Genomic DNA, 26521 nt, shown 5'->3' on the forward strand with positions numbered 1-26521 from the left:
GTATTTATGTTGTGTGAAGCAAAAACATGTGTTTTGAATATGTCTTGGGGTGTGTTGTGTACATCTGGTGTATGATGTAGCCTATGAAATCAGCCTGGTTTGATTAAAATATGTAAAAACAAATGGTAGTGGTTTCGATTGCAGCTAGTTCATGATTTGAGTGCATCATGGCATATTTATTACCAGTATAACGTTACTGTATATGGCTCAACGGGGCCATCTAGTGGCGGTTTCCCTGAATTTAGTTTTAGTGCTTGTTGTCAGTTGGGAGGAAAGGTGAGCGTTTTTTTGTTCTTATTTTATTCCTTATACGTCTCTGCTGCATTCACATCGATGAAATATAGATTTTGATATGGATATTTAGTCAATTCTTTGCCGTAAAGTTATAATTTCCCAAATGAAACCAACCAACGGTCGAATCTAAAGCGTCTAGGTATGCTAGCTAACATTAGCTAACAGTTAACTAGCTAGCTAACATTAGCTAACAGTTAACTAGCTAAGCTTATAACATATTCAATGTAAGTTTGATGTTGTACTTTTATGTGAAATGTCCCATTTACATCACGCGTTGGACAGCTTAATTACTTGAAGTAACTAAGTATCAAGAAAACACAACTTGCAATTTTTTCGACCACACAAATTGTTCTAGCTAACTAACGGCTTGTCAAGTTAGCTAGGTACAGTACCTTCCAGTGAGTTAACTAACGTTACCTGGCTTCTGATAGTTTGGTCAGCTACATACATTAGCCCGTGTCTATAACTGTTCTCCAACTACTTGTGTTTTCTCAGACAGACGTCCTTTGCTGTTTATGTATGGTTGAAGACTTGGCTTGTTAGTTAGCCATGTCTCGCTTTACCAGTGCCTTCATTGCATCTCCTTATAGAAGTGATCAGGCGCCAAAATCAACTGATAAGAGGTGAGTGTGCAGACCTGTGCATGTGCAAAAATCTAGATTTTTTTTTGTGGTCAATTTGTGTTTTCATTCATTCATTCTCTCCCTCCCGCTCTCTCTCTCTTTTTCTCCCCCTTCCTTTCTATCTCCCCTCTCGTCCCCCTTCTCTCTCTCCCCACTCTTCCTTCCCACCTCCACTCTTCCAGGTGGAGTAGGCCTCCAGAGGGCCTTGTTGTACCCCAGGATGTGGAGAGGGGGCTGGGGCCATGGAGTAAGGACCAGGGGCCGTCCAGCTCAGACCCCCCTCTCCTCCCTCAGCTGTGGGGACCCAAACGGCACCTAGGCCAGTGTGAGTACTGCACCTCAGATTGCACCCTATTCCCTATATAGTACTTTGCTGCTTTTGTCCAGGGCTCTGTTGGCTGATGGCTTGGCCCAGACGAGGGACACAGCCCTGTAAATACAGCTGTATCTTAGTTTACAACTCTCTCCCTCCCTGCTTCTCCCTCTCTCTCCCACCCTCTTTCCCCTACAGCCAGCCCTGGACCCAGGGTTCCCATGGATACTGCTACCAGGTACAGGATGACCAGCAGACAGCAGACAGGAACAGCTATCCTGGGTGGGTGTACTCACTGTGTGTGTAGTGGGTGTGTGTTACAGGCGAGGCACAGGTCTATAGATGATGGTGGTGGTGTGTGTGTGTGTGTGTGTGTGTGTGTGTGTGTGTGTGTGTGTGTGTGTGTGTGTGTGTGTGTGTGTGTGTGTGTGTGTGTGTGTGTGTGTGTGTGTGTGTGTTGTAGTGCGTGGTTGTCGCAGGCAGAGTCCGCTCCCTCTACAGGGTACAGCTGTAGGGAGACTGGGGCTGTCAGAGGAGGAGGCCAAGGAGCAGATGGAGAACGGTCAGTACCATGTCACTGAGTGTGTGGGCGTGCGTGTGTGTGTGTGTGTGAGTAGAGAACGGTCAGTACCATGTCACTGAGTGTGTGTGTGAGTAGAGAAGTACCATGTCACTGAGTTGTGTGTGTGAGTAGAGAACGGTCAGTACCATGTCACTGAGTGTGTGTGTGTGAACAGAATGGTCAGTACCATGTCACTGAGTGTGTGTGTGTGTGAGTAGAGAATGGTCAGTACCATGTCACTGAGTGTGTGTGTGTGTGAGTAGAGAACGGTCAGTACCATGTCAATGAGTGTGTGTGTGTGTGAGTAGAGAATGGTCAGTACCATGTCACTGAGTGTGTGTGTGTGGTAGGCGGTCAGTACCATGTCACTGAGTGTGTGTGTGTGAGTAGAGAACGGTCAGTACCATGTCACTGAGTGTGTGTGTGAGTAGAGAATGGTCAGTACCATGTCACTGAGTGTGTGTGTGTGAGTAGAGAATGGTCAGTACCATGTCACTGAGTGTGTGTGTGTGAGTAGATCCGGTCAGTACCATGTCACTGAGTGTGTGTGTGTGAGTAGAGAATGGTCAGTACCATGTCACTGAGTGTGTGTGTGTGAGTAGAGAATGGTCAGTACCATGTCACTGAGTGTGTGTGTGTGAGTAGAGAACGGTCAGTACCATGTCACTGAGTGTGTGTGTGTGAGTAGAGAATGGTCAGTACCATGTCACTGAGTGTGTGTGTGTGAGTAGAGAATGGTCAGTACCATGTCACTGAGTGTGTGTGTGTGAGTAGAGAACGGTCAGTACCATGTCACTGAGTGTGTGTGTGTGAGTAGAGAATGGTCAGTACCATGTCACTGAGTGTGTGTGTGTGAGTAGAGAATGGTCAGTACCATGTCACTGAGTGTGTGTGTGTGAGTAGAGAACGGTCAGTACCATGTCACTGAGTGTGTGTGTGTGAGTAGAGAATGGTCAGTACCATGTCACTGAGTGTGTGTGTTTGAGTAGAGAATGGTCAGTACCATGTCACTGAGTGTGTGTGTGTGAGTAGAGAACGGTCAGTACCATGTCACTGAGTGTGTGTGTGTGAGTAGAGAATGGTCAGTACCATGTCACTGAGTGTGTGTGTGTGAGTAGAGAATGGTCAGTACCATGTCACTGAGTGTGTGTGTGTGAGTAGAGAACGGTCAGTACCATGTCACTGAGTGTGTGTGTGGAGTAGAGAATGGTCAGTACCATGTCACTGAGTGTGTTGTGTGATAGAGAATGGTCAGTACCATGTCACTGAGTGTGTGTGTGAGTAGAGAATGGTCAGTACCATGTCACTGAGTGTGTGTGTGTGAGTAGAGAATGGTCAGTACCATGTCACTGAGTGTGTGTGTGAGTAGAGAATGGTCAGTACCATGTCACTGAGTGTGTGTGTGTGAGTAGAGAATGGTCAGTACCATGTCACTGAGTGTGTGTGTGTGTGAGTAGAGAATGGTCAGTACCATGTCACTGAGTGTGTGTGTGTGAGTAGAGAATGGTCAGTACCATGTCACTGAGTGTGTGTGTGTGAGTAAAGAACGGTCAGTACCATGTCACTGAGTGTGTGTGTGTGAGTAGAGAATGGTCAGTACCATGTCACTGAGTGTGTGTGTGTGAGTAGAGAATGGTCAGTACCATGTCACTGAGTGTGTGTGTGTGAGTAGAGAACGGTCAGTACCATGTCACTGAGTGTGTGTGTTGTGAGTAGAGAATGGTCAGTACCATGTCACTGAGTGTGTGTGTGTGAGTAGAGAATGGTCAGTACCATGTCACTGAGTGTGTGTGAGTAGAGAATGGTCAGTACCATGTCACTGAGTGTGTGTGTGTGAGTAGAGAATGGTCAGTACCATGTCACTGAGTGTGTGTGTGAGTAGAGAACGGTCAGTACCATGTCACTGAGTGTGTGTGTGTGAGTAGAGAATGGTCAGTACCATGTCACTGAGTGTGTGTGTGTGAGTAGAGAATGGTCAGTACCATGTCACTGAGTGTGTGTGTGTGAGTAGAGAATGGTCAGTACCATGTCACTGAGTGTGTGTGTGAGTAGAGAACGGTCAGTACCATGTCACTGAGTGTGTGTGTGTGAGTAGAGAATGGTCAGTACCATGTCACTGAGTGTGTGTGTGTGAGTAGAGAACGGTCAGTACCATGTCACTGAGTGTGTGTGTGAGTAGAGAACGGTCAGTACCATGTCACTGAGTGTGTGTGTGAGTAGAGAATGGTCAGTACCATGTCACTGAGTGTGTGTGTGTGTGTGTGTGTGTGAGTAGTGAACGGTCAGTACCATGTCACTGAGTGTGTGTGTGAGTAGAGAATGGTCAGTACCATGTCACTGAGTGTGTGTGTGTGTGTGAGTAGAGAATGGTCAGTACCATGTCACTGAGTGTGTGTGTGTGAGTAGAGAATGGTCAGTACCATGTCACTGAGTGTGTGTGTGTGAGTAGAGAACGGTCAGTACCATGTCACTGAGTGTGTGTGTGTGTGAGTAGAGAATGGTCAGTACCATTTCTCTGAGTGTGTGTGTGTGAGTAGAGAAGGGTCAGTACCATGTCACTGAGTGTGTGGTGTGTGTGAGTAGTGAACGGTCAGTACCATGTCACTGAGTGTGTGTGTGTGAGTAGAGAATGGTCAGTACCATGTCACTGAGTGTGTGTGTGAGTAGAGAATGGTCAGTACCATGTCACTGAGTGTGTGTGTGTGAGTAGAGAATGGTCAGTACCATGTCACTGAGTGTGTGTGTGTGAGTAGAACGGTCAGTACCATGTCACTGAGTGTGTGTGTGTGAGTAGAGAATGGTCAGTACCATGTCACTGAGTGTGTGTGTGTGAGTAGAGAATGGTCAGTACCATGTCACTGAGTGTGTGTGTGTGAGTAGAGAACGGTCAGTACCATGTCACTGAGTGTGTGTGTGTGAGTAGAGAATGGTCAGTACCATGTCACTGAGTGTGTGTGTGTGTGAGTAGAGAATGGTCAGTACCATGTCACTGAGTGTGTGTGTGTGAGTAGAGAACGGTCAGTACCATGTCACTGAGTGTGTGTGTGTGAGTAGAGAATGGTCAGTACCATGTCACTGAGTGTGTGTGTGTGAGTAGAGAATGGTCAGTACCATGTCACTGAGTGTGTGTGTGTGAGTAGAGAATGGTCAGTACCATGTCACTGGTGTGTGTGTGTGAGTAGAGAATGGTCAGTACCATGTCACTGAGTGTGTGTGTGAGTAGAGAATGGTCAGTACCATGTCACTGAGTGTGTGTGTGTGAGTAGAGAATGGTCAGTACCATGTCACTGAGTGTGTGTGTGTGAGTAGAGAATGGTCAGTACCATGTCACTGAGTGTGTGTGTGTGAGTAGAGAATGGTCAGTACCATGTCACTGAGTGTGTGTGTGTGAGTGAAATGGAGAATGGTCAGTACCATGTCACTGAGTGTGTGTGTGTGAGTAGAGAATGGTCAGTACCATGTCACTGAGTGTGTGTGTGTGAGTAGAGAATGGTCAGTACCATGTCACTGAGTGTGTGTGTGAGTAGAGAACGGTCAGTACCATGTCACTGAGTGTGTGTGTGTGAGTAGAGAATGGTCAGTACCATGTCACTGAGTGTGTGTGTGTGAGTAGAGAATGGTCAGTACCATGTCACTGAGTGTGTGTGTGTGAGTAGAGAATGGTCAGTACCATGTCACTGAGTGTGTGTGTGAGTAGAGAATGGTCAGTACCATGTCACTGAGTGTGTGTGTGTGAGTAGAGAATGGTCAGTACCATGTCACTGAGTGTGTGTGTGTGAGTAGAGAATGGTCAGTACCATGTCACTGAGTGTGTGTGTGTGAGTAGAGAATGGTCAGTACCATGTCCTGAGTGTGTGTGTGGTAGAGAATGTCACTACCATGTCACTGAGTGTGTGTTGTGAGTAGAGAATGGTCAGTACCATGTCACTGAGTGTGTGTGTGTGAGTAGAGAACGGTCAGTACCATGTCACTGAGTGTGTGTGTGTGAGTAGAGAATGGTCAGTACCATGTCACTGAGTGTGTGTGTGTGAGTAGAGAATGGTCAGTACCATGTCACTGAGTGTGTGTGTGTGAGTAGAGAACGGTCAGTACCATGTCACTGAGTGTGTGTGTGTGAGTAGAGAATGGTCAGTACCATGTCACTGAGTGTGTGTGTGTGTGAGTAGTCAGAATGGTCAGTTTACCATGTCACTGAGTGTGTGTGTGTGAGTAGAGAATGGTCAGTACCATGTCACTGAGTGTGTGTGTGTGTGAGTAGAGAATGGTCAGTACCATGTCACTGAGTGTGTGTGTGTGAGTAGAGAATGGTCAGTACCATGTCACTGAGTGTGTGTGTGTGGTAGAGAACGGTCAGTACCATGTCACTGAGTGTGTGTGTGTGAGTAGAGAACGGTCAGTACCATGTCACTGAGTGTGTGTGTGTGAGTAGAGAATGGTCAGTACCATGTCACTGAGTGTGTGTGTGTGAGTAGAGAATGGTCAGTACCATGTCACTGAGTGTGTGTGTGTGTGTGTGTGTGTGTGTGAGTAGAGAACGGTCAGTACCATGTCACTGAGTGTGTGTGTGTGTGAGTAGAGAATGGTCATTAACCATGTTATTGTGCATCACCAATGACACTCTATTCCCTATAGTGAAAGTATTCACACCCCGTGACTTTTTTCCACATGTTGTTGTGTTACTGGCCTATACACATAATATACACAACACCCCATAATGTCAAAGTGGAATTGTGTTTTTTAAAATATTTAATTTAATGAAAAGCTTAAATGTCTTCAGTAAGTATTTGTTATGGCAACGCATACATAAGTTCAGGAGTAAACATGTGCTTAACAAGTCACATAATAAGTTACATGGACTCACTCTGTGTGGAATAATAGTGTTTAACATGATTTTAGTTTGACTACCTCATCTTTTATTTATTTCTTTAAAAAAAAAAATGTACCTTTATTTAACCAGGCAAGTCAGTTAAGAACAAATTCTTATTTTCAACGACGGCCTAGGAACAGTGGGTTAACTGTTAACTAGTCCAATGCCGCCCCAGTTGTCTTTGTAACCAACACCTAAATTACAGAGTGAAAAGAAAGAAGCCTGTACAGAAAAAAAAAACATTCCAAAACATACATCCTGTTTGCAACAAGCCACTAAAGTAAAACTGCAAAAATGTGGCAAAGAAATTCACTTTATGTCCTGAATACAAAATGTTATGTTTGGGGCAAATCCAACACAATACATCACTGAGTACCACTCTTCATATTTTGAAGCGTGGTGGTGGCTGCATCATGTTATGGGTATGCTTGTCATCGGTAAGAATCAGGGAGTTTTTAGGCTAAAAAGAAACAGAACGGAGCTAGGCAAAGGCAAAATCCTATTTTTTATTTTACCTTTATTTAACCAGGTAGGCCAGTTGAGAACAAGTTCTCATTTACAACTGCGACTTGGCCAAGATAAAGCAAAGCAGTGCGACAAGAACAACAACACAGATTTACACAAACAAACGTACAGTCAATAACACAATAGAAAAAAATCCACGTACAGTGTATGCAAATGTAGAAGAGTAGGGAGGTAAAGGAAATAAATAATTACAATTTAGCATTAACACTGGAGTGATAGATGTGCAGATGATGATGTGCAAGTAGAGAGACTGGGGTGCAAAAAGAGCAAGAGCATAAATAACAATATGGGGATGAGGTAGTTGGGTGTGCTGTTTACAGATGGGCTGTGTACACTTTCAGTGATCGGAAAGCTGCTCTGACAGCTGATATTTCTGTATTTCATTTTCAATAAATTTGCTATATAATAAAAAAATCTAAAAACATGTTTTCATTTTGTCATTATGTGTAGATGGAAATACATATATTTAATCGATTCAGGCTGCAATCTCAACAAAATGTGGAATAAGTCGAGGGGTTTGAATACTTTCTGAAGGCACTTCTTTTGACCAGAGCGTTATGAGCCGTTCCTCCTCTACTGAAAAACAACGTCTTGTTCTGCACAAAGCTGTTCTTGCTCCAGTCATATGATACAGTCCCAAAAGGAGCATACGTTTCTCCATACTTTCTACAAGGTGTTAGTCGTTTAAGTTTACACTGAATGCGTTTTTCCAACCCCGAGAGTTTTATTTGACACTGTACGACCTTAGGCTGCATGAAAAAAAAAAAAACACTTTGGCAGCCCGCCCTAGAATTTCATATGCAGAAAAAAAATCCTGACAAGGAAATAGGTTGCCTTATAACCTTATAACTCTATCGCTCTCCTGTTGAGCAGACACAGTGGAGTTGGTGAGAGAGCTGGTTACCACTCTGCCCTATCGCTCTCCTGTTGAGCAGACACAGTGGAGTTGGTGAGAGAGCTGGTTACCACTCTGCCCTATCGCTCTCCTGTTGAGCAGACACAGTGGAGTTGGTGAGAGAGCTGGTTACCACTCTGCCCTATCGCTCTCCTGTTGAGCAGACACAGTGGAGTTGGTGAGAGAGCTGGTTACCACTCTGCCCTATCGCTCTCCTGTTGAGCAGACACAGTGGAGTTGGTGAGAGAGCTGGTTACCACTCTGCCCTATCGCTCTCCTGTTTAGCAGACACAGTGGAGTTGGTGAGAGAGCTGGTTACCACTCTGCCCTATCGCTCTCCTGTTGAGCAGACACAGTGGAGTTGGTGAGAGAGCTGGTTACCACTCTGCCCTATCGCTCTCCTGTTGAGCAGACACAGTGGAGTTGGTGAGAGAGCTGGTTACCACTCTGCCCTATCACTCTCCTGTTGAGCAGACACAGTGGAGTTGGTGAGAGAGCTGGTTACCACTCTGCCCTATCACTCTCCTGTTGAGCAGACACAGTGGAGTTGGTGAGAGAGCTGGTTACCACTGCCCTATCACTCTCCTGTTGAGCAGACACAGTGGAGTTGGTGAGAGAGCTGGTTACCACTCTGCCCTATCACTCTCCTGTTGAGCAGACACAGTGGAGTTGGTGAGAGAGCTGGTTACCACTCTGCCCTATCACTCTCCTGTTGAGCAGACACAGTGGAGTTGGTGAGAGAGCTGGTTACCACTGCCCTATCACTCTCCTGTTGAGCAGACACAGTGGAGTTGGTGAGAGAGCTGGTTACCACTCTGCCCTATCGCTCTCCTGTTGAGCAGACACAGTGGAGTTGGTGAGAGAGCTGGTTACCACTCTGCCCTATCACTCTCCTGTTGAGCAGACACAGTGGAGTTGGTGAGAGAGCTGGTTACCACTCTGCCCTATCGCTCTCCTGTTGAGCAGACACAGTGGAGTTGGTGAAGAGCTGGTTACCACTGCCCTATCACTCTCCTGTTGAGCAGACACAGTGGAGTTGGTGAGAGAGCTGGTTACCACTCTGCCCTATCGCTCTCCTGTTGAGCAGACACAGTGGAGTTGGTGAGAGAGCTGGTTACCACTCTGCCCTATCGCTCTCCTGTTGAGCAGACACAGTGGAGTTGGTGAGAGAGCTGGTTACCACTCTGCCCTATCGCTCTCCTGTTGAGCAGACACAGTGGAGTTGGTGAGAGAGCTGGTTACCACTCTGCCCTATCGCTCTCCTGTTGAGCAGACACAGTGGAGTTGGTGAGAGAGCTGGTTACCACTCTGCCCTATCGCTCTCCTGTTGAGCAGACACAGTGGAGTTGGTGAGAGAGCTGGTTACCACTGCCCTATCACTCTCCTGTTGAGCAGACACAGTGGAGTTGGTGAGAGAGCTGGTTACCACTCTGCCCTATCGCTCTCCTGTTGAGCAGACACAGTGGAGTTGGTGAGAGAGCTGGTTACCATGCCGTCCAGAGACAGAGTCAAAGCTGTACGAGGCCTTCCTGTAAGTCTGGGGGAGCGCAGAAACATCAGGTAAACACACATTATGACGCATTCAACTACTTTACACAACTACTTTACAACTACTTTATTTATTTAACTAGGCAAGTCAGTTAAGAACAAATTCTTATTTTCAATGACGGCCTAGGAACAGTGGGTTAACTGCCTGTTCAGAACAACAGATTTTTTACCTTGTCAGCTCGGGGATTTGAACTTGCAACCTTTCGGTTACAAGTCCAATGCTCTAACCACTAGGCCACCCTTGTTATGGGCTCATATCCAACAAGAGTCTCAGAGTAGTGGTACTGATCTAGGATCAGTTTAGCCTTTTAGATCATAATGAATAAGACTATATGGACAGGTCTCAGATCAGCATTTAAAGGTCCTGGTCTGTTACAGTATTCTCTCACTAAATGTCTCTCTGTCTAGCAGCAGTACTGACCTAGGATCAGTGTAGCCTTTTAGATCATAATCAATGAGACTATATGGACATGTCTCAGATCAGCATTTAAATGTCCTGGTCTGTTACAGTAGTCTCTCTACAATGCATCTCAAATTCCCTATTCCCTATATATATATATATCAGAGGTGTATATATACAGTGGGGCAAAAAATATTTAGTCAGCCACCAATTGTACAAGTTCTCCCACTTAAAAAGATGAGGCCTGTAATTTTCATCATATGTACACTTCAACTATGACAGACAAAATGAGAGAAAAAAAAATCCAGAAAATTTTCCCTCATCAATCTACACACAATACTCCATAATGACAAAGCAATTTTTAAAAATAAAAAATCGAAAACTAAAATAATACATTTACATAAGTATTCAGACCCTTTACTCAGTACTTTGTTGAAGCACCTTTGGCAGCGATTACAGCCTCGAGTCTTCTTGGGTATGACGCTACAAGCTTGGCACACCTGTATTTGGGGAGTTTCTCTCATTCTTCTTTGCAGATTCTCTCAAGCTCTGTCAGGTTGGATGGTGAGATGTTTGATCATGTTCAAGTCCAGGCTCTGGCTGGGCCACTCAAGGACATTTAGAGACTTGTCCCGAAGCCACTACTGCGTTGTCTTGGCCTTTTGCCCCAGTCTGAAGTCTTGAACACTCTGGAGCAGGTTTTCATCAAGGATCTCTCGGTACTTTGCTCCATTCATCTTTCCCTCAAACCTGACTAGTGTCCCAGTCCCTGCCGCTGAAAAACATCCCCACAGCATGATGCTGCCACCACCGTGCTTCACCTTAGGGGATGCTGCCACCACCGTGCTTCACCGTACAGATGGTGCCAGGTTTCCTCCAGACATGATGCTGCCACCACCGTGCTTCACCGTACAAATGGTGCCAGGTTTCCTCCAGACATGATGCTGCCACCACCGTGCTTCACCGTACAAATAGTGCCAGGTTTCCTTCCAGACGTAAAGCTTGGCATTCAGGCCAAAGAGTTCAATCTTAGTTTCATCAGACCAGGGAATCTTGTTTCTCATGGTCTGAGAGTCCTTTAGGTGCTTTTTTTGGCAAACTCCAAGCGGGCTGTCATGTGTCTTTTACTGAGGAGTGGCTTCCGTCTGGCCGCTCTACCATAATGGCCTGATTAATGGAGTGTTGCAGAGATGGTTGTTCTTCTGGAAGGTTCTCCCATCTCCACAGAGGAACTCTGGAGCTCTGACAGAGTGATCATTGGGTTCTTGGTCACCTCCCTGACCAAGGCCCTTCTCCCCCGATTGCTCGGTTTGGCCGGGCAGCCAGCTCTAGGAAGAGTCTTGGTGATGCCAAACCTATTCAATTTACGAATGATGGAAGCCACTGTGTTCTTGGGGACCTTTTTTTTTATTTTTATTTTATTTCACCTTTATTTAACCAGGTAGGCTAGTTGAGAACAGGTTCTCATTTGCAAATGCTGCAGAAATGTTTTGGTACCCTTCCCCAGATCTGTGCCTCGACACAATCCTGTCTTGGAGCTTTACGGACAATTCCTTCTACCACAACATGGCTTGGTTTTTTTCTCTGACATACACTGTCAACTGTGGGACCTTTCATATAGACAGGTGTGTGCCTTTCCAAATCATGACCAATCAACTGAATTTACCACAGCTGGACTCCAATCAATTTGTAGAAACATCTCAAGGATGATCAATGGAAACAGGATGCACCTGAGATCAATTTCAAGTCTCATAGCAAAGGGTCTGAATACTTATATAAGGTATTTCAGTTTGTTTAAAAAAATAAAAAATTGCAAACATTTCTAAAAACCTGTTTTTGCTTTGTCATTATGGGCTATTGTGTGTAGATTGATGAGGGGGAAAAATGTATTTAATCAACTTTAGAATAAGGTTGTAACGTAACAAAATGTGGGAAAAGGAAAGGGGTCTGAATACTTTCTGAAAGCACTGTATATATATATATATATATTTTTTTCCTGATAAGTATCTGTTTTTATTTAACGAGGCAAGTCAGTTAAGAACAAATTCTTATTTTCAATAACGGCCTAGGAACAGTGCCTGTTCTGCCTGTTCAGGGGCAGAATGACAGATTTGTACCTTGTCAGCTCGGGGGTTTGAACTTGCAACCTTCCGGTTACTAGTTCAACGCCCTAACCACTAGGCTACACTGCCGCCCCTACACTCTAACCACTAGGCTACGCTGCCGCCCCTACACTCTAACCACTAGGCTACGCTGCCGCCACTACACTCTAACCACTAGGCTACGCTGCCGCCCCTACACTCTAACCACTAGGCTACGCTGCCGCCCCTACACTCTAACCACTAGGGCTGCCGCCCCTACACTCTAACCACTAGGCTACGCTGCCCCCTACACTCTAACCACTAGGCTACCCTGCCGCCCCTACACTCTAACCACTAGGCTACGCTGCCGCCCTACACTCTAACCACTAGGGCTAGGCTACGCTGCCGCCCCTGCTCTAACCACTAGGCTACGCTGAACCCCTACTCTCTAACCACTAGGCTACCACTAGGCGCTGCCCCCTACACTCTAACCACTAGGCTACGCTGCCGCCCCTACACTCTAACCACTAGGCTACGCTGCCCACACTCTAACCACTAGCTGCCCTGCGCGCCGCCCTACACTCTAACCACTAGGCTACGCTGCCGCCCGCTCTAACCACTAGGCTACGCTGCCGCCCCTACTCTCTAACCACTAGGCTACGCTGCTAACCACTAGGCTACGCTGCCGCCCTACGCTCTAACCACTAGGGCTACGCTCTAACCACTAGGCCGCCCCTACACTCTAACCACTAGGCTACGCTGCCACCCTACACTCTAACCACTAGGCTACGCTGCCGCCCCTACACTCTAACCACTAGGCTACGCTGCCGCCCCTACACTCTAACCAGGCTACCCTGCCATTCACCCTATCCTGTAACCACCTACGCTGCCACCTCTACACTCTAACCACTAGGCTACGCTGCCGCCCCTACGCTCTAACCACTAGGCTACGCTGCCGCCCCTACTCTCTAACCACTAGGCTACGCTGCCACCTCTACACTCTAACCACTAGGCTACGCTGCCGCCCCTACGCTCTAACCACTAGGCTACGCTGCCGCCCCTACGCTCTAACCACTAGGCTACCCTGCCGCCCCTACACTCTAACCACTAGGCTACCCTGCCACCTCTACACTCTAACCACTAGGCTACCCTGCCGCCCCTACGCTCTAACCACTAGGCTACGCTGCCGCCCCTACGCTCTAACCACTAGGCTACCCTGCCGCCCCTACACTCTAACCACTAGGCTACCCTGCCGCCCCTACACTCTAACCACTAGGCTACCCTGCCACCTCTACGCTCTAACCACTAGGCTACGCTGCCGCCCCTACGCTCTAACCACTAGGCTACGCTGCCACCCCTCCACTCTAACCACTAGGCTACCCTGCCACCTCTACACTCTAACCACTAGGCTACCCTGCCCCCTCTACACTCTAACCACTAGGCTACCCTGCCACCTCTACACTCTAACCACTAGGCTACCCTGCCGCCCCTCCACTCTAACCACTAGGCTACCCTGCCACCTCTACACTCTAACCACTAGGCTACCCTGCCACCTCTACACTCTAACCACTAGGCTACCCTGCCGCCCCTCCACTCTAACCACTAGGCTACCCTGCCACCTCTACACTCTAACCACTAGGCTACGCTGCCGCCCCTACACTCTAACCACTAGACTACCCTGCCGCCCCTACACTCTAACCACTAGGCTACCTGCCGCCCCTACACTCTAACCACTAGGCTACCCTGCCACCTCTACACTCTAACCACTAGGCTACCCTGCCACCTCTACACTCTAACCACTAGGCTACGCTGCCGCCCCTACACTCTAACCACTAGGCTACCCTGCCACCTCTACACTCTAACCACTAGGCTACCCTGCCACCTCTACACTCTAACCACTAGGCTACCCTGCCACCTCTACACTCTAACCACTAGGCTACCCTGCCACCTCTACACTCTAACCACTAGGCTACCCTGCCACCTCTACACTCTAACCACTAGGCTACCCTGCCACCTCTACACTCTAACCACTAGGCTACCCTGCCACCTCTACACTCTAACCACTAGGCTACCCTGCCACCTCTACACTCTAACCACTAGGCTACCCTGCCCCCTCTACACTCTAACCACTAGACTACCTGCCACCTCTACACTCTAACCACTAGACTACCCTGCCACCTCTACACTCTAACCACTAGGCTACCCTGCCACCTCTACACTCTAACCACTAGGCTACGCTGCCACCTCTACACTCTAACCACTAGGCTACGCTGCCACCTCTACACTCTAACCACTAGGCTACCTGCCACCTCTACACTCTAACCACTAGGCTACCCTGCCACCTCTACACTCTAACCACTAGGCTACCCTACCGCCTCTACACTCTAACCACTAGGCTACCCTGCCGCCCCTCCACTCTAACCACTAGGCTACCCTGCCGCCCCTACACTCTAACCACTAGGCTACCCTGCCGCCCCTACACTCTAACCACTAGGCTACCCTGCCACCTCTACACTCTAACCACTAGGCTACCCTACCACCTCTACACTCTAACCACTAGGCTACCCTGCCGCCCCTCCACTCTAACCACTAGGCTACCCTGCCGCCCCTACACTCTAACCACTAGGCTACCCTGCCACCTCTACACTCTAACCACTAGGCTACCCTGCCACCTCTACACTCTAACCACTAGGCTACCCTGCCACCTCTACACTCTAACCACTAGGCTACCCTGCCACCTCTACACTCTAACCACTAGGCTACCCTACCACCTCTACACTCTAACCACTAGGCTACCCTGCCCCCTCTACACTCTAACCACTAGGCTACCCTGCCCCCTCTACCTCTAACCACTAGGCTACCCTGCCACCTCTACACTCTAACCACTAGGCTACCCTCACACTCTAACCACTAGGCTACCCTGCCACCTCTACACTCTAACCACTAGGCTACCCTGCCGCCTCTACACTCTAACCACTAGGCTACCCTGCCACCCCTACGCTCTAACCACTAGGCTACCCTGCCACCTCTACACTCTAACCACTAGGCTACCCTGCCACCTCTACACTCTAACCACTAGGCTACCCTGCCACCTCTACACTCTAACCACTAGGCTACGCTGCCGCCCCTACACTCTAACCACTAGGCTACCCTGCCTCCTCTACACTCTAACCACTAGACTACCCTGCCACCTCTACACTCTAACCACTAGGCTACCCTGCCGCCCCTACACTCTAACCACTAGGCTACCCTGCCACCTCTACACTCTAACCACTAGGCTACCCTGCCACCTCTACACTCTAACCACTAGGCTACCCTGCCACCTCTACACTCTAACCACTAGGCTACCCTGCCACCTCTACACTCTAACCACTAGGCTACCCTGCCACCTCTACACTCTAACCACTAGACTACCCTGCCACCTCTACACTCTAACCACTAGGCTACCCTGCCACCTCTACACTCTAACCACTAGGCTACCCTGCCGCCCCTACACTCTAACCACTAGGCTACCCTGCCACCTCTACACTCTAACCACTAGGCTACCCTGCCACCTCTACACTCTAACCACTAGGCTACGCTGCCACCTCTACACTCTAACCACTAGGCTACCCTGCCGCCCCATTGGGAAGCTTCCATTCACCACTATCTATCAGATGCACTGTAGATGCAGTGAGCTCCATAAGTATCGGGACAGACCGGTTTGGTTGTTCTGGCTCTGTTCTCCAGCACTTTGGATTTCAAATGATACAATGACTATGAGGTTTAAAGTGCAGAGTGCGGACAGTCGGCTTTAAGTTGAAGGTATTTTACAGACGCACAAATATCATACCAACAAGACATGCTAACCTCTCACCGTTACAATTACAGGGGAGGTTAGCATTTTTGGGGGGGAGGGTATGACATTTATGCCTCTAACTTTCTCACTCATCATTATTCACAATTAATTCGAGTCTATCTGTAATCATGGTAGCATCCACATTAATGTAGAAGTGTTTAGAAACATCATCTATTGTTATTTACAATAAAAGTGACTCCAAAATGACACTACATTATTTACCCTTCATTTCTATTGGGCACCAAATAATCTGCAACAACCAAAACAAACAGCAAATACAACCAACCAGTTTGTAGAGTCACACGGTTGATGTGGTCACTGTATCATTTCAAAGTGTTGGAGTACAGAGCCAGAACAACAAACAATGTGGCCCGATGCCTTTAGGAGCTCACTGTCAATGGCACAAGAATGATACATTTATGCATTTTTTAAAGGTTGGGTGGCCTATAGGTTTCTCTTAATTCAACCCACCTGCCCGATATGAACGCAATATTCAATGACCCTAAACCCACCCGCCCTGCAGCTATAACTGCGCGGACTGCGGGCTATGGGTCAACCGTCTCATCACTACTGTGTGTTTCCAGGTGCCGTGTCTTAGCAGAGAAGTTCTCCAGGAGGAGTCTAGAGAGAACAAGCTGCACTGACTGTTGGGAGCAGATCTCACTGGTCAGAACCCATGTCCTGTAGTAGTCATTAGATAGACATGTTAGAGAGGACACCGGTCAGAACCCATATCCTGTAGTAGTCAGAGAACCCATGTCCTGTAGTAGTCACTAGATGTCTCTGTCTCTCTCAGTCTGTTCGTAGGTGCAGCAGTGTGGTGTTTTTCAGACAGTCTCTCTCTCTGTGGCGCGGTTCTCTGAGGGAGATCAGTGGAAGGTTTGGTTCTGCTGTTCTCTGCTACTTCCTGTTTCTAAGATGGCTGCTCCTCTTCAACCTCCTCTCCTCCCTCCTCAACCTCTCCTTCATCACGTTGCCGTGGGCGATGCTTAGCACCGACACTCAGGGCGCCGGGGCAACTGCCGGGTTCAGGGGACTGGAGCTCCTCACTGGAGTGGTGAGTGGACACACTGACACGGACACATCCATACATATATGTAGGATACACAGACACACACAAATACACACTCTGTTTAAAGATGCTGTAACTAAGTCTAAAGTGTCATCTGTCTGTCTGCCTGTCTGTCTCTCTCTGTCTCTCTCCCCCTGCCTCTCTCCCTGTCTCTGTCTCTCCCTGTTTCTCTCTCTCCCTGCCTCTCTCCCTGTCTCTGTCTCTCCATACCTCTCTCCCTGTCTCTCTCTCCCTGCCTGTCTGTCTGCCTCTTTCCATGTCTCTCTCCGTGTGTGTGTGTGTGTGTGTGTGTGTGTGTGTGTGTGTGTGTGTGTGTGTGTGTGTGTGTGTGTGTGTGTGTGTGTGTGTGTGTGTGTGTGTGTGTGTGTGTGTGTGTGTGTGTGTGTGTGTGTGTGTGTGTGTGTGTGTAGGGGTGGTTCAACGTGTCCATGCTGTACTATGGTGTCTACAGCAGTAACAGTGTACTGTCTAGTTATAACATCCAGCTAGCTTACCTCTTTACCATCACCTCCTACATGCTGCTCTGTGGAGCCTCAGTCATATACAGGTAATTCTGTCTGTCTGTCTGTTTCTCTGTCTGTCTGTCTGTCTGTCTGTTTCTCTGTCTGTCTATTTCTGTCTGTCTGTCTGTCTGTCTGTCTGGTTTACCTCCTACATGCTGCTCTGTGGAGCCTCAGTCATATACAGGTAATACTGTCTGTCCGTCCTCCTACATGCTGCTGGGGTATATAATGGATCCCCATTAGTTCCTGTCAAGGCAGCAGCTACTCTTACTGGGGTTTATTATGGATCCCCATTAGTTCCTGTCAAGGCAGCAGCTACTCTTCCTGGGGTTTATTATGGATCCCCATTAGTTCCTGCCAAGGCAGCAGCTACTCTTCCTGGGGTTTATTATGGATCCCCATTAGTTCCTGCCAAGGCAGCAGCTACTCTTCCTGGGGTTTATTATGGATCCCCATTAGTTCCTGTCAAGGCAGCAGCTACTCTTCCTGGGGTTTATTATGGATCCCCATTAGTTCCTGTCAAGGCAGCATCTACTCTTCCTGGGGTTTATTATGGATCCCCATTAGTTCCTGCCAAGGCAGCATCTACTCTTCCTGGGGTTTATTATGGATCCCCATTAGTTCCTGTCAAGGCAGCAGCTACTCTTCCTGGGGTTTATAATGGATCCCCTTTAGTTCCTGCCAAGGCAGCAGCTACTCTTCCTGGGGTTTATTATGGATCCCCATTAGTTCCTGCCAAGGCAACAGCTACTCTTCCTGGGGTTTATTATGGATCCCCATTAGTTCCTGCCAAGGCAGCAGCTACTCTTCCTGGGGTTTATAATGGATCCCCTTTAGTTCCTGCCAAGGCAGCAGCTACTCTTCCTGGGGTTTATTATGGATCCCCATTAGTTCCTGCCAAGGCAACAGCTACTCTTCCTGGGGTTTATTATGGATCCCCATTAGTTCCTGCCAAGGCAGCAGCTACTCTTCCTGGGGTTTATAATGGATCCCCATTAGTTCCTGTCAAGGCAGCAGCTACTCTTCCTGGGGTTTATTATGGATCCCCATTAGTTCCTGCCAAGGCAACAGCTACTCTTCCTGGGGTTTATTATGGATCCCCATTAGTTCCTGCCAAGGCAGCAGCTACTCTTCCTGGGGTTTATAATGGATCCCCATTAGTTCCTGCCAAGGCAGCAGCTACTCTTCCTGGGGTTTATAATGGATCCCCTTTAGTTCCTGCCAAGGCAACAGCTACTCTTCCTGGGGTTTATAATGGATCCCCATTAGTTCCTGCCAAGGCAGCAGCTACTTTTCTGCATTGGCTGTACCTCCATAATATCTGTCATAATCACACCAGACAGGGATCAGCTGGCTTTGATATTATAGAGGAACAGTCAGTCAGCATGCCAGATAATATGGAGGAACAGTCAGTCAGCATGCCAGATAATATGGAGGAACAGTCAGTCAGCATGCCAGATAATATGGAGGAACAGTCAGTCAGCATGCCAGATAATATGGAGGAACAGTCAGCATGCCAGATAATATGGAGGAACAGTCAGTCAGCATGCCAGATATTATGGAGGAACAGTCAGTCAGCATGCCAGATATTATGGAGGAACAGTCAGTCAGCATGCCAGATATTATGGATGAACAGTCAGTCAGCATGCCAGATATTATGGAGGAACTGTCAGTCAGCATGACAGATATTATGGAGGAACAGTCAGTCAGCATGACAGATAATATGGAGGAACAGTCAGTCAGCATGACAGATAATATGGAGGAACAGTCAGCATGACAGATATTATGGTGGAACAGTCAGTCAGCATGACAGATATTATGGAGGAACAGTCAGTCAGCATGACAGATAATATGGAGGAACAGTCAGTCAGCATGACAGATAATATGGAGGAACAGTCAGTCAGCATGACAGATAATATGGAGGAACAGTCAGCATGACAGATATTATGGTGGAACAGTCAGTCAGCATGACAGATATTATGGAGGAACAGTCAGTCAGCATGACAGATAATATGGAGGAACAGTCAGCATGCCAGATAATATAGAGGAACAGTCAGCATGCCAGATATTATGGAGGAACAGTCAGTCAGCATGACAGATATTATAGAGGAACAGTCAGCATGACAGATATTATGGAGGAACAGTCAGTCAGCATGCCAAATAACATGGAGGAACAGTCAGTCAGCATGCCAGATAATATGGAGGAACAGTCAGTCCGCATGCCAGATAATATGGAGGAACAGTCAGTCAGCATGCCAGATAACATGGAGGAACAGTCAGTCAGCATGCCAGATAATATGGAGGAACAGTACGTCAGCATGACAGATAATATGGAGGAACAGTCAGCATGCCAGATAATATGGAGGAACAGTCAGCATGCCAGATAATATGGAGGAACAGTCAGTCAGCATGACAGATAATATGGAGGAACAGTCAGCATGCCAGATAATATGGAGGAACAGTCAGTCAGCATGACAGATAATATGGAGGAACAGTCAGTCAGCATGCCAGATAATATGGAGGAACAGTCAGCATGCCAGATAATATGGAGGAACAGTCAGTCAGCATGCCAGATAACATGGAGGAACAGTCAGTCAGCATGCCAGATAATATGGAGGAACAGTCTGTCAGCATGCCAGATAATATGGAGGAACAGTCAGCATGCCAGATAATATGGAGGAACAGTCAGCATGCCAGATAATATGGAGGAACAGTCAGTCAGCATGACAGATAATATGGAGGAACAGTCAGTCAGCATGACAGATGATATGGAGGAACAGTCAGCATGACAGATAATATGGAGGAACAGTCAGTCAGCATGACAGATAATATGGAGGAACAGTCAGCATGCCAGATAATATGGAGGAACAGTCAGCATGCCAGATAATATGGAGGAACAGTCAGTCAGCATGACAGATAATATGGAGGAACAGTCAGTCAGCATGACAGATAATATGGAGGAACAGTCAGTCAGCATGCCAGATAACATGGAGGAACAGTCAGTCAGCATGCCAGATAATATGGAGGAACAGTCAGCATGCCAGATAATATGGAGGAACAGTCAGCATGACAGATATTATGGAGGAACAGTCAGTCAGCATGACAGATATTATGGAGGAACAGTCAGCATGCCAGATAATATGGAGGAACAGTCAGCATGCCAGATAATATGGATGAACAGTCAGTCAGCATGACAGATAATATGGAGGAACAGTCAGTCAGCATGACAGATAATATGGAGGAACAGTCAGTCATCAGTCTGTGTGTGTGTGTGTGTGTGTGTGTGTGTGTGTGTGTGTGTGTGTGTGTGTGTGTGTGTGTGTGTGTGTGTGTGTGTGTGTGTGTGTGTGTGTGTGTGTGTGTGTGTGTGTTGGGCAGCATGGCAGGGTGTCTCCAGACTGGTGTTGTGGCGTCAGGTGTAGCGGCTCAGAGACCTGGCTCTCTGTCTGGAAGAGGAGATGACTACTGGAGACTGTTGTGTAGCTGGGACTTCTCTCTGCTGCACCACGCGGACATACACACACACAGGACCAACCTGCTAGTACATCTCAAGGTACTCACACACACACACACACACACACACACACAGGACCAACCTGCTCGTATTACTGAAGGTAGACACAGAAACAACCTGCTAGTATTACTGAAGGTACACACAGAAACAACCTGCTAGTATTACTGAAGGTACACACAGAAACAACCTGCTAGTATTACTGAAGGTAGACACAGAAACAACCTGCTAGTATTACTGAAGGTACACACAGAAACAACCTGCTAGTATTACTGAAGGTAGACACAGAAACAACCTGCTAGTATTACTGAAGGTACACACAGAAACAACCTGCTAGTATTACTGAAGGTACACACAGAAACAACCTGCTAGTATTACTGAAGGTAGACACAGAAACAACCTGCTAGTATTACTGAAGGTAGACACAGAAACAACCTGCTAGTATTACTGAAGGTACACACAGAAACAACCTGCTAGTATTACTGAAGGTACACACAGAAACAACCTGCTAGTATTACTGAAGGTACACACAGAAACAACCTGCTAGTATTACTGAAGGTACACACAGAAACAACCTGCTAGTATTACTGAAGGTACACACAGAAACAACCTGCTAGTATTACTGAAGGTACACACAGAAACAACCTGCTAGTATTACTGAAGGTACACACAGAAACAACCTGCTAGTATTACTGAAGGTACACACAGAAACAACCTGCTAGTATTACTGAAGGTACACACAGAAACAACCTGCTAGTATTACTGAAGGTACACACAGAAACAACCTGCTAGTATTACTGAAGGTACACACAGAAACAACCTGCAGTATTACTGAAGGTACACACAGAAACAACCTGCTAGTATAACTGAAGGTACACACAGAAACAACCTGCTAGTATTACTGAAGGTAGACACAGAAACAACCTGCTAGTATTACTGAAGGTAGACACAGAAACAACCTGCTCGTATTACTGAAGGTACACAGAAACAACCTGCTAGTATTACTGAAGGTACACTCAGAAACAACCTGCTAGTATTACTGAAGGTAGACACAGAAACAACCTGCTAGTATTACTGAAGGTAGACACAGAAACAACCTGCTAGTATTACTGAAGGTACACACAGAAACAACCTGCTAGTATTACTGAAGGTAACACAGAAACAACCTGCAGTATTACTGAAGGTAGACACAGAAACAACCTGCTAGTATTACTGAAGGTAGACACAGAAACAACCTGCTAGTATTACTGAAGGTACACACAGAAACAACCTGCTAGTATTACTGAAGGTAGACACAGAAACAACCTGCTAGTATTACTGAAGGTACACACAGAAACAACCTGCTAGTATTACTGAGGATACACACAGAAACAACCTGCTAGTATTACTGAAGTTAGACACAGAAACAACCTGCTAGTATTACTGAAGGTACACAGAAACACAGAAACAACCTGCTAGTATTACTGAAGGTACACACAGAAACAACCTGCTAGTATTACTGAAGGTACACACAGAAACAACCTGCTAGTATTACTGAAGGTACACACAGAAACAACCTGCTAGTATTACTGAAGGTACACACAGAAACAACCTGCTAGTATTACTGAAGGTACACAGAAACACACAGAAACAACCTGCTAGTATTACTGAAGGTACACACAGAAACAACCTGCTAGTATTACTGAAGGTACACACAGAAACAACCTGCTAGTATTACTGAAGGACACAGAAACAACCTGCTAGTATTACTGAAGGTACACACAGAAACAACCTGCTAGTATTACTGAAGGTACACACAGAAACAACCTGCTAGTATTACTGAAGGTACACACAGAAACAACCTGCTAGTATTACTGAAGGTACACACAGAAACAACCTGCTAGTATTACTGAAGGTACACACAGAAACAACCTGCTAGTATTACTGAAGGTACACACAGAAACAACCTGCTAGTATTACTGAAGGTAACACAGAAACAACCTGCTAGTATTACTGAAGGTAGACACAGAAACAACCTGCTAGTATTACTGAAGGTAGACACAGAAACACCTGCTCGTATTACTGAAGGTACACACAGAAACAACCTGCTAGTATTACTGAAGGTACACACAGAAACAACCTGCTAGTATTACTGAAGGTAGACACAGAAACAACCTGCTAGTATTACTGAAGGTAGACACAGAAACAACCTGCTAGTATTACTGAAGGTACACACAGAAACAACCTGCTAGTATTACTGAAGGTAGACACAGAAACAACCTGCTAGTATTACTGAAGGTAGACACAGAAACAACCTGCTAGTATTACTGAAGGTAGACACAGAAACAACCTGCTAGTATTACTGAAGGTACACACAGAAACAACCTGCTAGTATTACTGAAGGTACACACAGAAACAACCTGCTAGTATTACTGAAGGTACACACAGAAACAACCTGCTAGTATTACTGAAGGTAGACACAGAAACAACCTGCTAGTATTACTGAAGGTACACACAGAAACAACCTGCTAGTATTACTGAAGGTAGACACAGAAACAACCTGCTAGTATTACTGAAGGTACACACAGAAACAACCTGCTAGTATTACTGAAGGTACACACAGAAACAACCTGCTAGTATTACTGAAGGTACACACAGAAACAACCTGCTAGTATTACTGAAGGTACACACAGAAACAACCTGCTAGTATTACTGAAGGTAGACACAGAAACAACCTGCTAGTATTACTGAAGGTACACACAGAAACAACCTGCTAGTATTACTGAAGGTAGACACAGAAACAACCTGCTAGTATTACTGAAGGTAGACACAGAAACAACCTGCTAGTATTACTGAAGGTAGACACAGAAACAACCAGCTAGTATTACTGAAGGTACACACAGAAACAACCTGCTAGTATTACTGAAGGTACACACAGAAACAACCTGCTAGTATTACTGAAGGTAGACACAGAAACAACCTGCTAGTATTACTGAAGGTAGACACAGAAACAACCTGCTAGTATTACTGAAGGTACACACAGAAACAACCTGCTAGTATTACTGAAGGTAGACACAGAAACAACCTGCTAGTATTACTGAAGGTAGACACAGAAACAACCTGCTAGTATTACTGAAGGTAGACACAGAAACAACCTGCTAGTATTACTGAAGGTAGACACAGAAACAACCTGCTAGTATTACTGAAGGTACACACAGAAACAACCTGCTAGTATTACTGAAGGTAGACACAGAAACAACCTGCTAGTATTACTGAAGGTACACACAGAAACAACCTGCTAGTATTACTGAAGGTAGACACAGAAACAACCTGCTAGTATTACTGAAGGTACACACAGAAACAACCTGCTAGTATTACTGAAGGTAGACACAGAAACAACCTGCTAGTATTACTGAAGGTAGACACAGAAACAACCTGCTAGTATTACTGAAGGTAGACACAGAAACAACCTGCTAGTATTACTGAAGGTACACACAGAAACAACCTGCTAGTATTACTGAAGGTACCTGCTAGTATTACACAGAAACAACCTGCTAGTATTACTGAAGGTAGACACAGAAACAACCTGCTAGTATTACTGAAGGTACACACAGAAACAACCTGCTAGTATTACTGAAGGTAGACACAGAAACAACCTGCTAGTATTACTGAAGGTACACACAGAAACAACCTGCTAGTATTACTGAAGGTACACACAGAAACAACCTGCTAGTATTACTGAAGGTAGACACAGAAACAACCTGCTAGTATTACTGAAGGTAGACACAGAAACAACCTGCTAGTATTACTGAAGGTACACACAGAAACAACCTGCTAGTATTACTGAAGGTAGACACAGAAACAACCTGCTAGTATTACTGAAGGTAGACACAGAAACAACCTGCTAGTATTACTGAAGGTACACACAGAAACAACCTGCTAGTATTACTGAAGGTACACACAGAAACAACCTGCTAGTATTACTGAAGGTAGACACAGAAACAACCTGCTAGTATTACTGAAGGTACACACAGAAACAACCTGCTAGTATTACTGAAGGTAGACACAGAAACAACCTGCTAGTATTACTGAAGGTACACACAGAAACAACCTGCTAGTATTACTGAAGGTAGACACAGAAACAACCTGCTAGTATTACTGAAGGTAGACACAGAAACAACCTGCTAGTATTACTGAAGGTACACACAGAAACAACCTGCTAGTATTACTGAAGGTACACACAGAAACAACCTGCTAGTATTACTGAAGGTACACACAGAAACAACCTGCTAGTATTACTGAAGGTAGACACAGAAACAACCTGCTAGTATTACTGAAGGTAGACACAGAAACAACCTGCTAGTATTACTGAAGGTACACACAGAAACAACCTGCTAGTATTACTGAAGGTACACACAGAAACAACCTGCTAGTATTACTGAAGGTACACACAGAAACAACCTGCTAGTATTACTGAAGGTTGATTTATATTTAAACCTCTAACTCTGACCATGTAGCTTGCTATTGCATGCAAAAGGCATCCTTGGGGGGGCTGGGGGAACAGACAGAATGAAACACACTTCCACGAACGAACGCACGCACGCACGCACGCTCACACACACACACACACACACACACACACACCTACCCATCTTACTAGCTGTGTTTGTCTAGGAGTCTCTAAGGGAGAGCAGAGTGAAGAGAGAGCTGTCTGTGTCAGACAAGATGAGGGCCTGTCTGGTCCGTCTGGCTGTCTGGCTTCTGTCTGTCTGTCTGGCTACTGGGGCCTGTGTGGCTGTCTACTACCTCTGTCAACACAACCTGCAGGTCAGTAGCACAAACACACACACAGTTTAATGTGTCGTACTGTCACCTGGAACTACCTCTGTAAATATGTCTGTTTACTGTGTGTGTGTGTGTGTGTGTGTGTGTGTGTGTGTGTGTGTGTGTGTGTGTGTGTGTGTGTGTGTGTGTGTGTGTGTGTGTGTGTGTGTGTGTCCATGTGATGTGTGTGTGTGTGTGGGTCCATGTGATGTGTGTGTGTGTGTGGGTCCATGTGATGTGTGTGTGGTGTGTGTGTGTGTGTGTGTGGGGTCCATGTGATGTGTGTGTGTGTGTGTGTGGGTCCATGTGATGTGATGTGTGTGTGTTCCTCCAGCGTGTGGTAACGTCCCCCAGTCCAGAGGATGTCCTGACAGAGGCCTGGTCTCTGCTGCTGCCTGTAGCAGTGTGTGTCCTCAACACCTTCATATCACTACTCTACACACACACACACAGACTGGAGCGCTACGATAGCCCACGGACACGCGTCTACGTCACGGTGCTCAGGTAACGCACGCAGTACACACACACAGTGTACACACACACAGTACACACACACCCACGCACACACAGTACACACACCCACACAGTAAACCCACACACACACAGTACACACACACCCCCGTACACCCACACCCACGCACACACAGTAAACACCCCCACGCACAAACAGTACACACACCCCCAGA

At 46.6% G+C, this 26521-nt stretch overlaps 1 protein-coding gene and 1 long non-coding RNA gene across 17 annotated transcripts; one reads left to right on the forward strand and one right to left on the reverse strand.

Moving 5' to 3' along the window:
- Positions 1-227: 227 nt before the first annotated feature.
- On the forward strand, positions 228-26339 carry LOC127923418 (transmembrane channel-like protein 5; the record flags this gene model as incomplete). The annotated part of the gene is made up of 12 exons (XM_052507478.1): positions 228-276; positions 790-917; positions 1100-1242; positions 1429-1512; positions 1694-1792; positions 9537-9639; positions 16531-16612; positions 16743-17003; positions 17429-17565; positions 20900-21074; positions 25686-25838; positions 26170-26339. Coding segments are annotated over exons 2-12 (1481 nt in total), but the record flags the coding sequence as incomplete, so codon positions are not given.
- LOC127923417 (uncharacterized) lies at positions 13068-15746 on the reverse strand. Of its 16 annotated transcripts, none has more exons than XR_008114305.1 (6): positions 15531-15746; positions 15300-15497; positions 14649-14780; positions 13958-14188; positions 13662-13727; positions 13461-13628 (listed from the first exon to the last, which is right to left on the reverse strand). It is a non-coding gene; the product is annotated as an uncharacterized LOC127923417 (long non-coding RNA). The 16 variants fall into 16 exon arrangements; XR_008114300.1 differs by having other exon boundaries at positions 14649-14813; XR_008114309.1 differs by having other exon boundaries at positions 13958-14089; positions 14649-14846.
- Positions 26340-26521: the final 182 nt, after the last annotated feature.

This window comes from Oncorhynchus keta, unplaced genomic scaffold (assembly GCF_023373465.1).
Source record: "Oncorhynchus keta strain PuntledgeMale-10-30-2019 unplaced genomic scaffold, Oket_V2 Un_contig_29610_pilon_pilon, whole genome shotgun sequence".
Classification (NCBI taxonomy): Eukaryota; Metazoa; Chordata; class Actinopteri; order Salmoniformes; family Salmonidae; genus Oncorhynchus; species Oncorhynchus keta.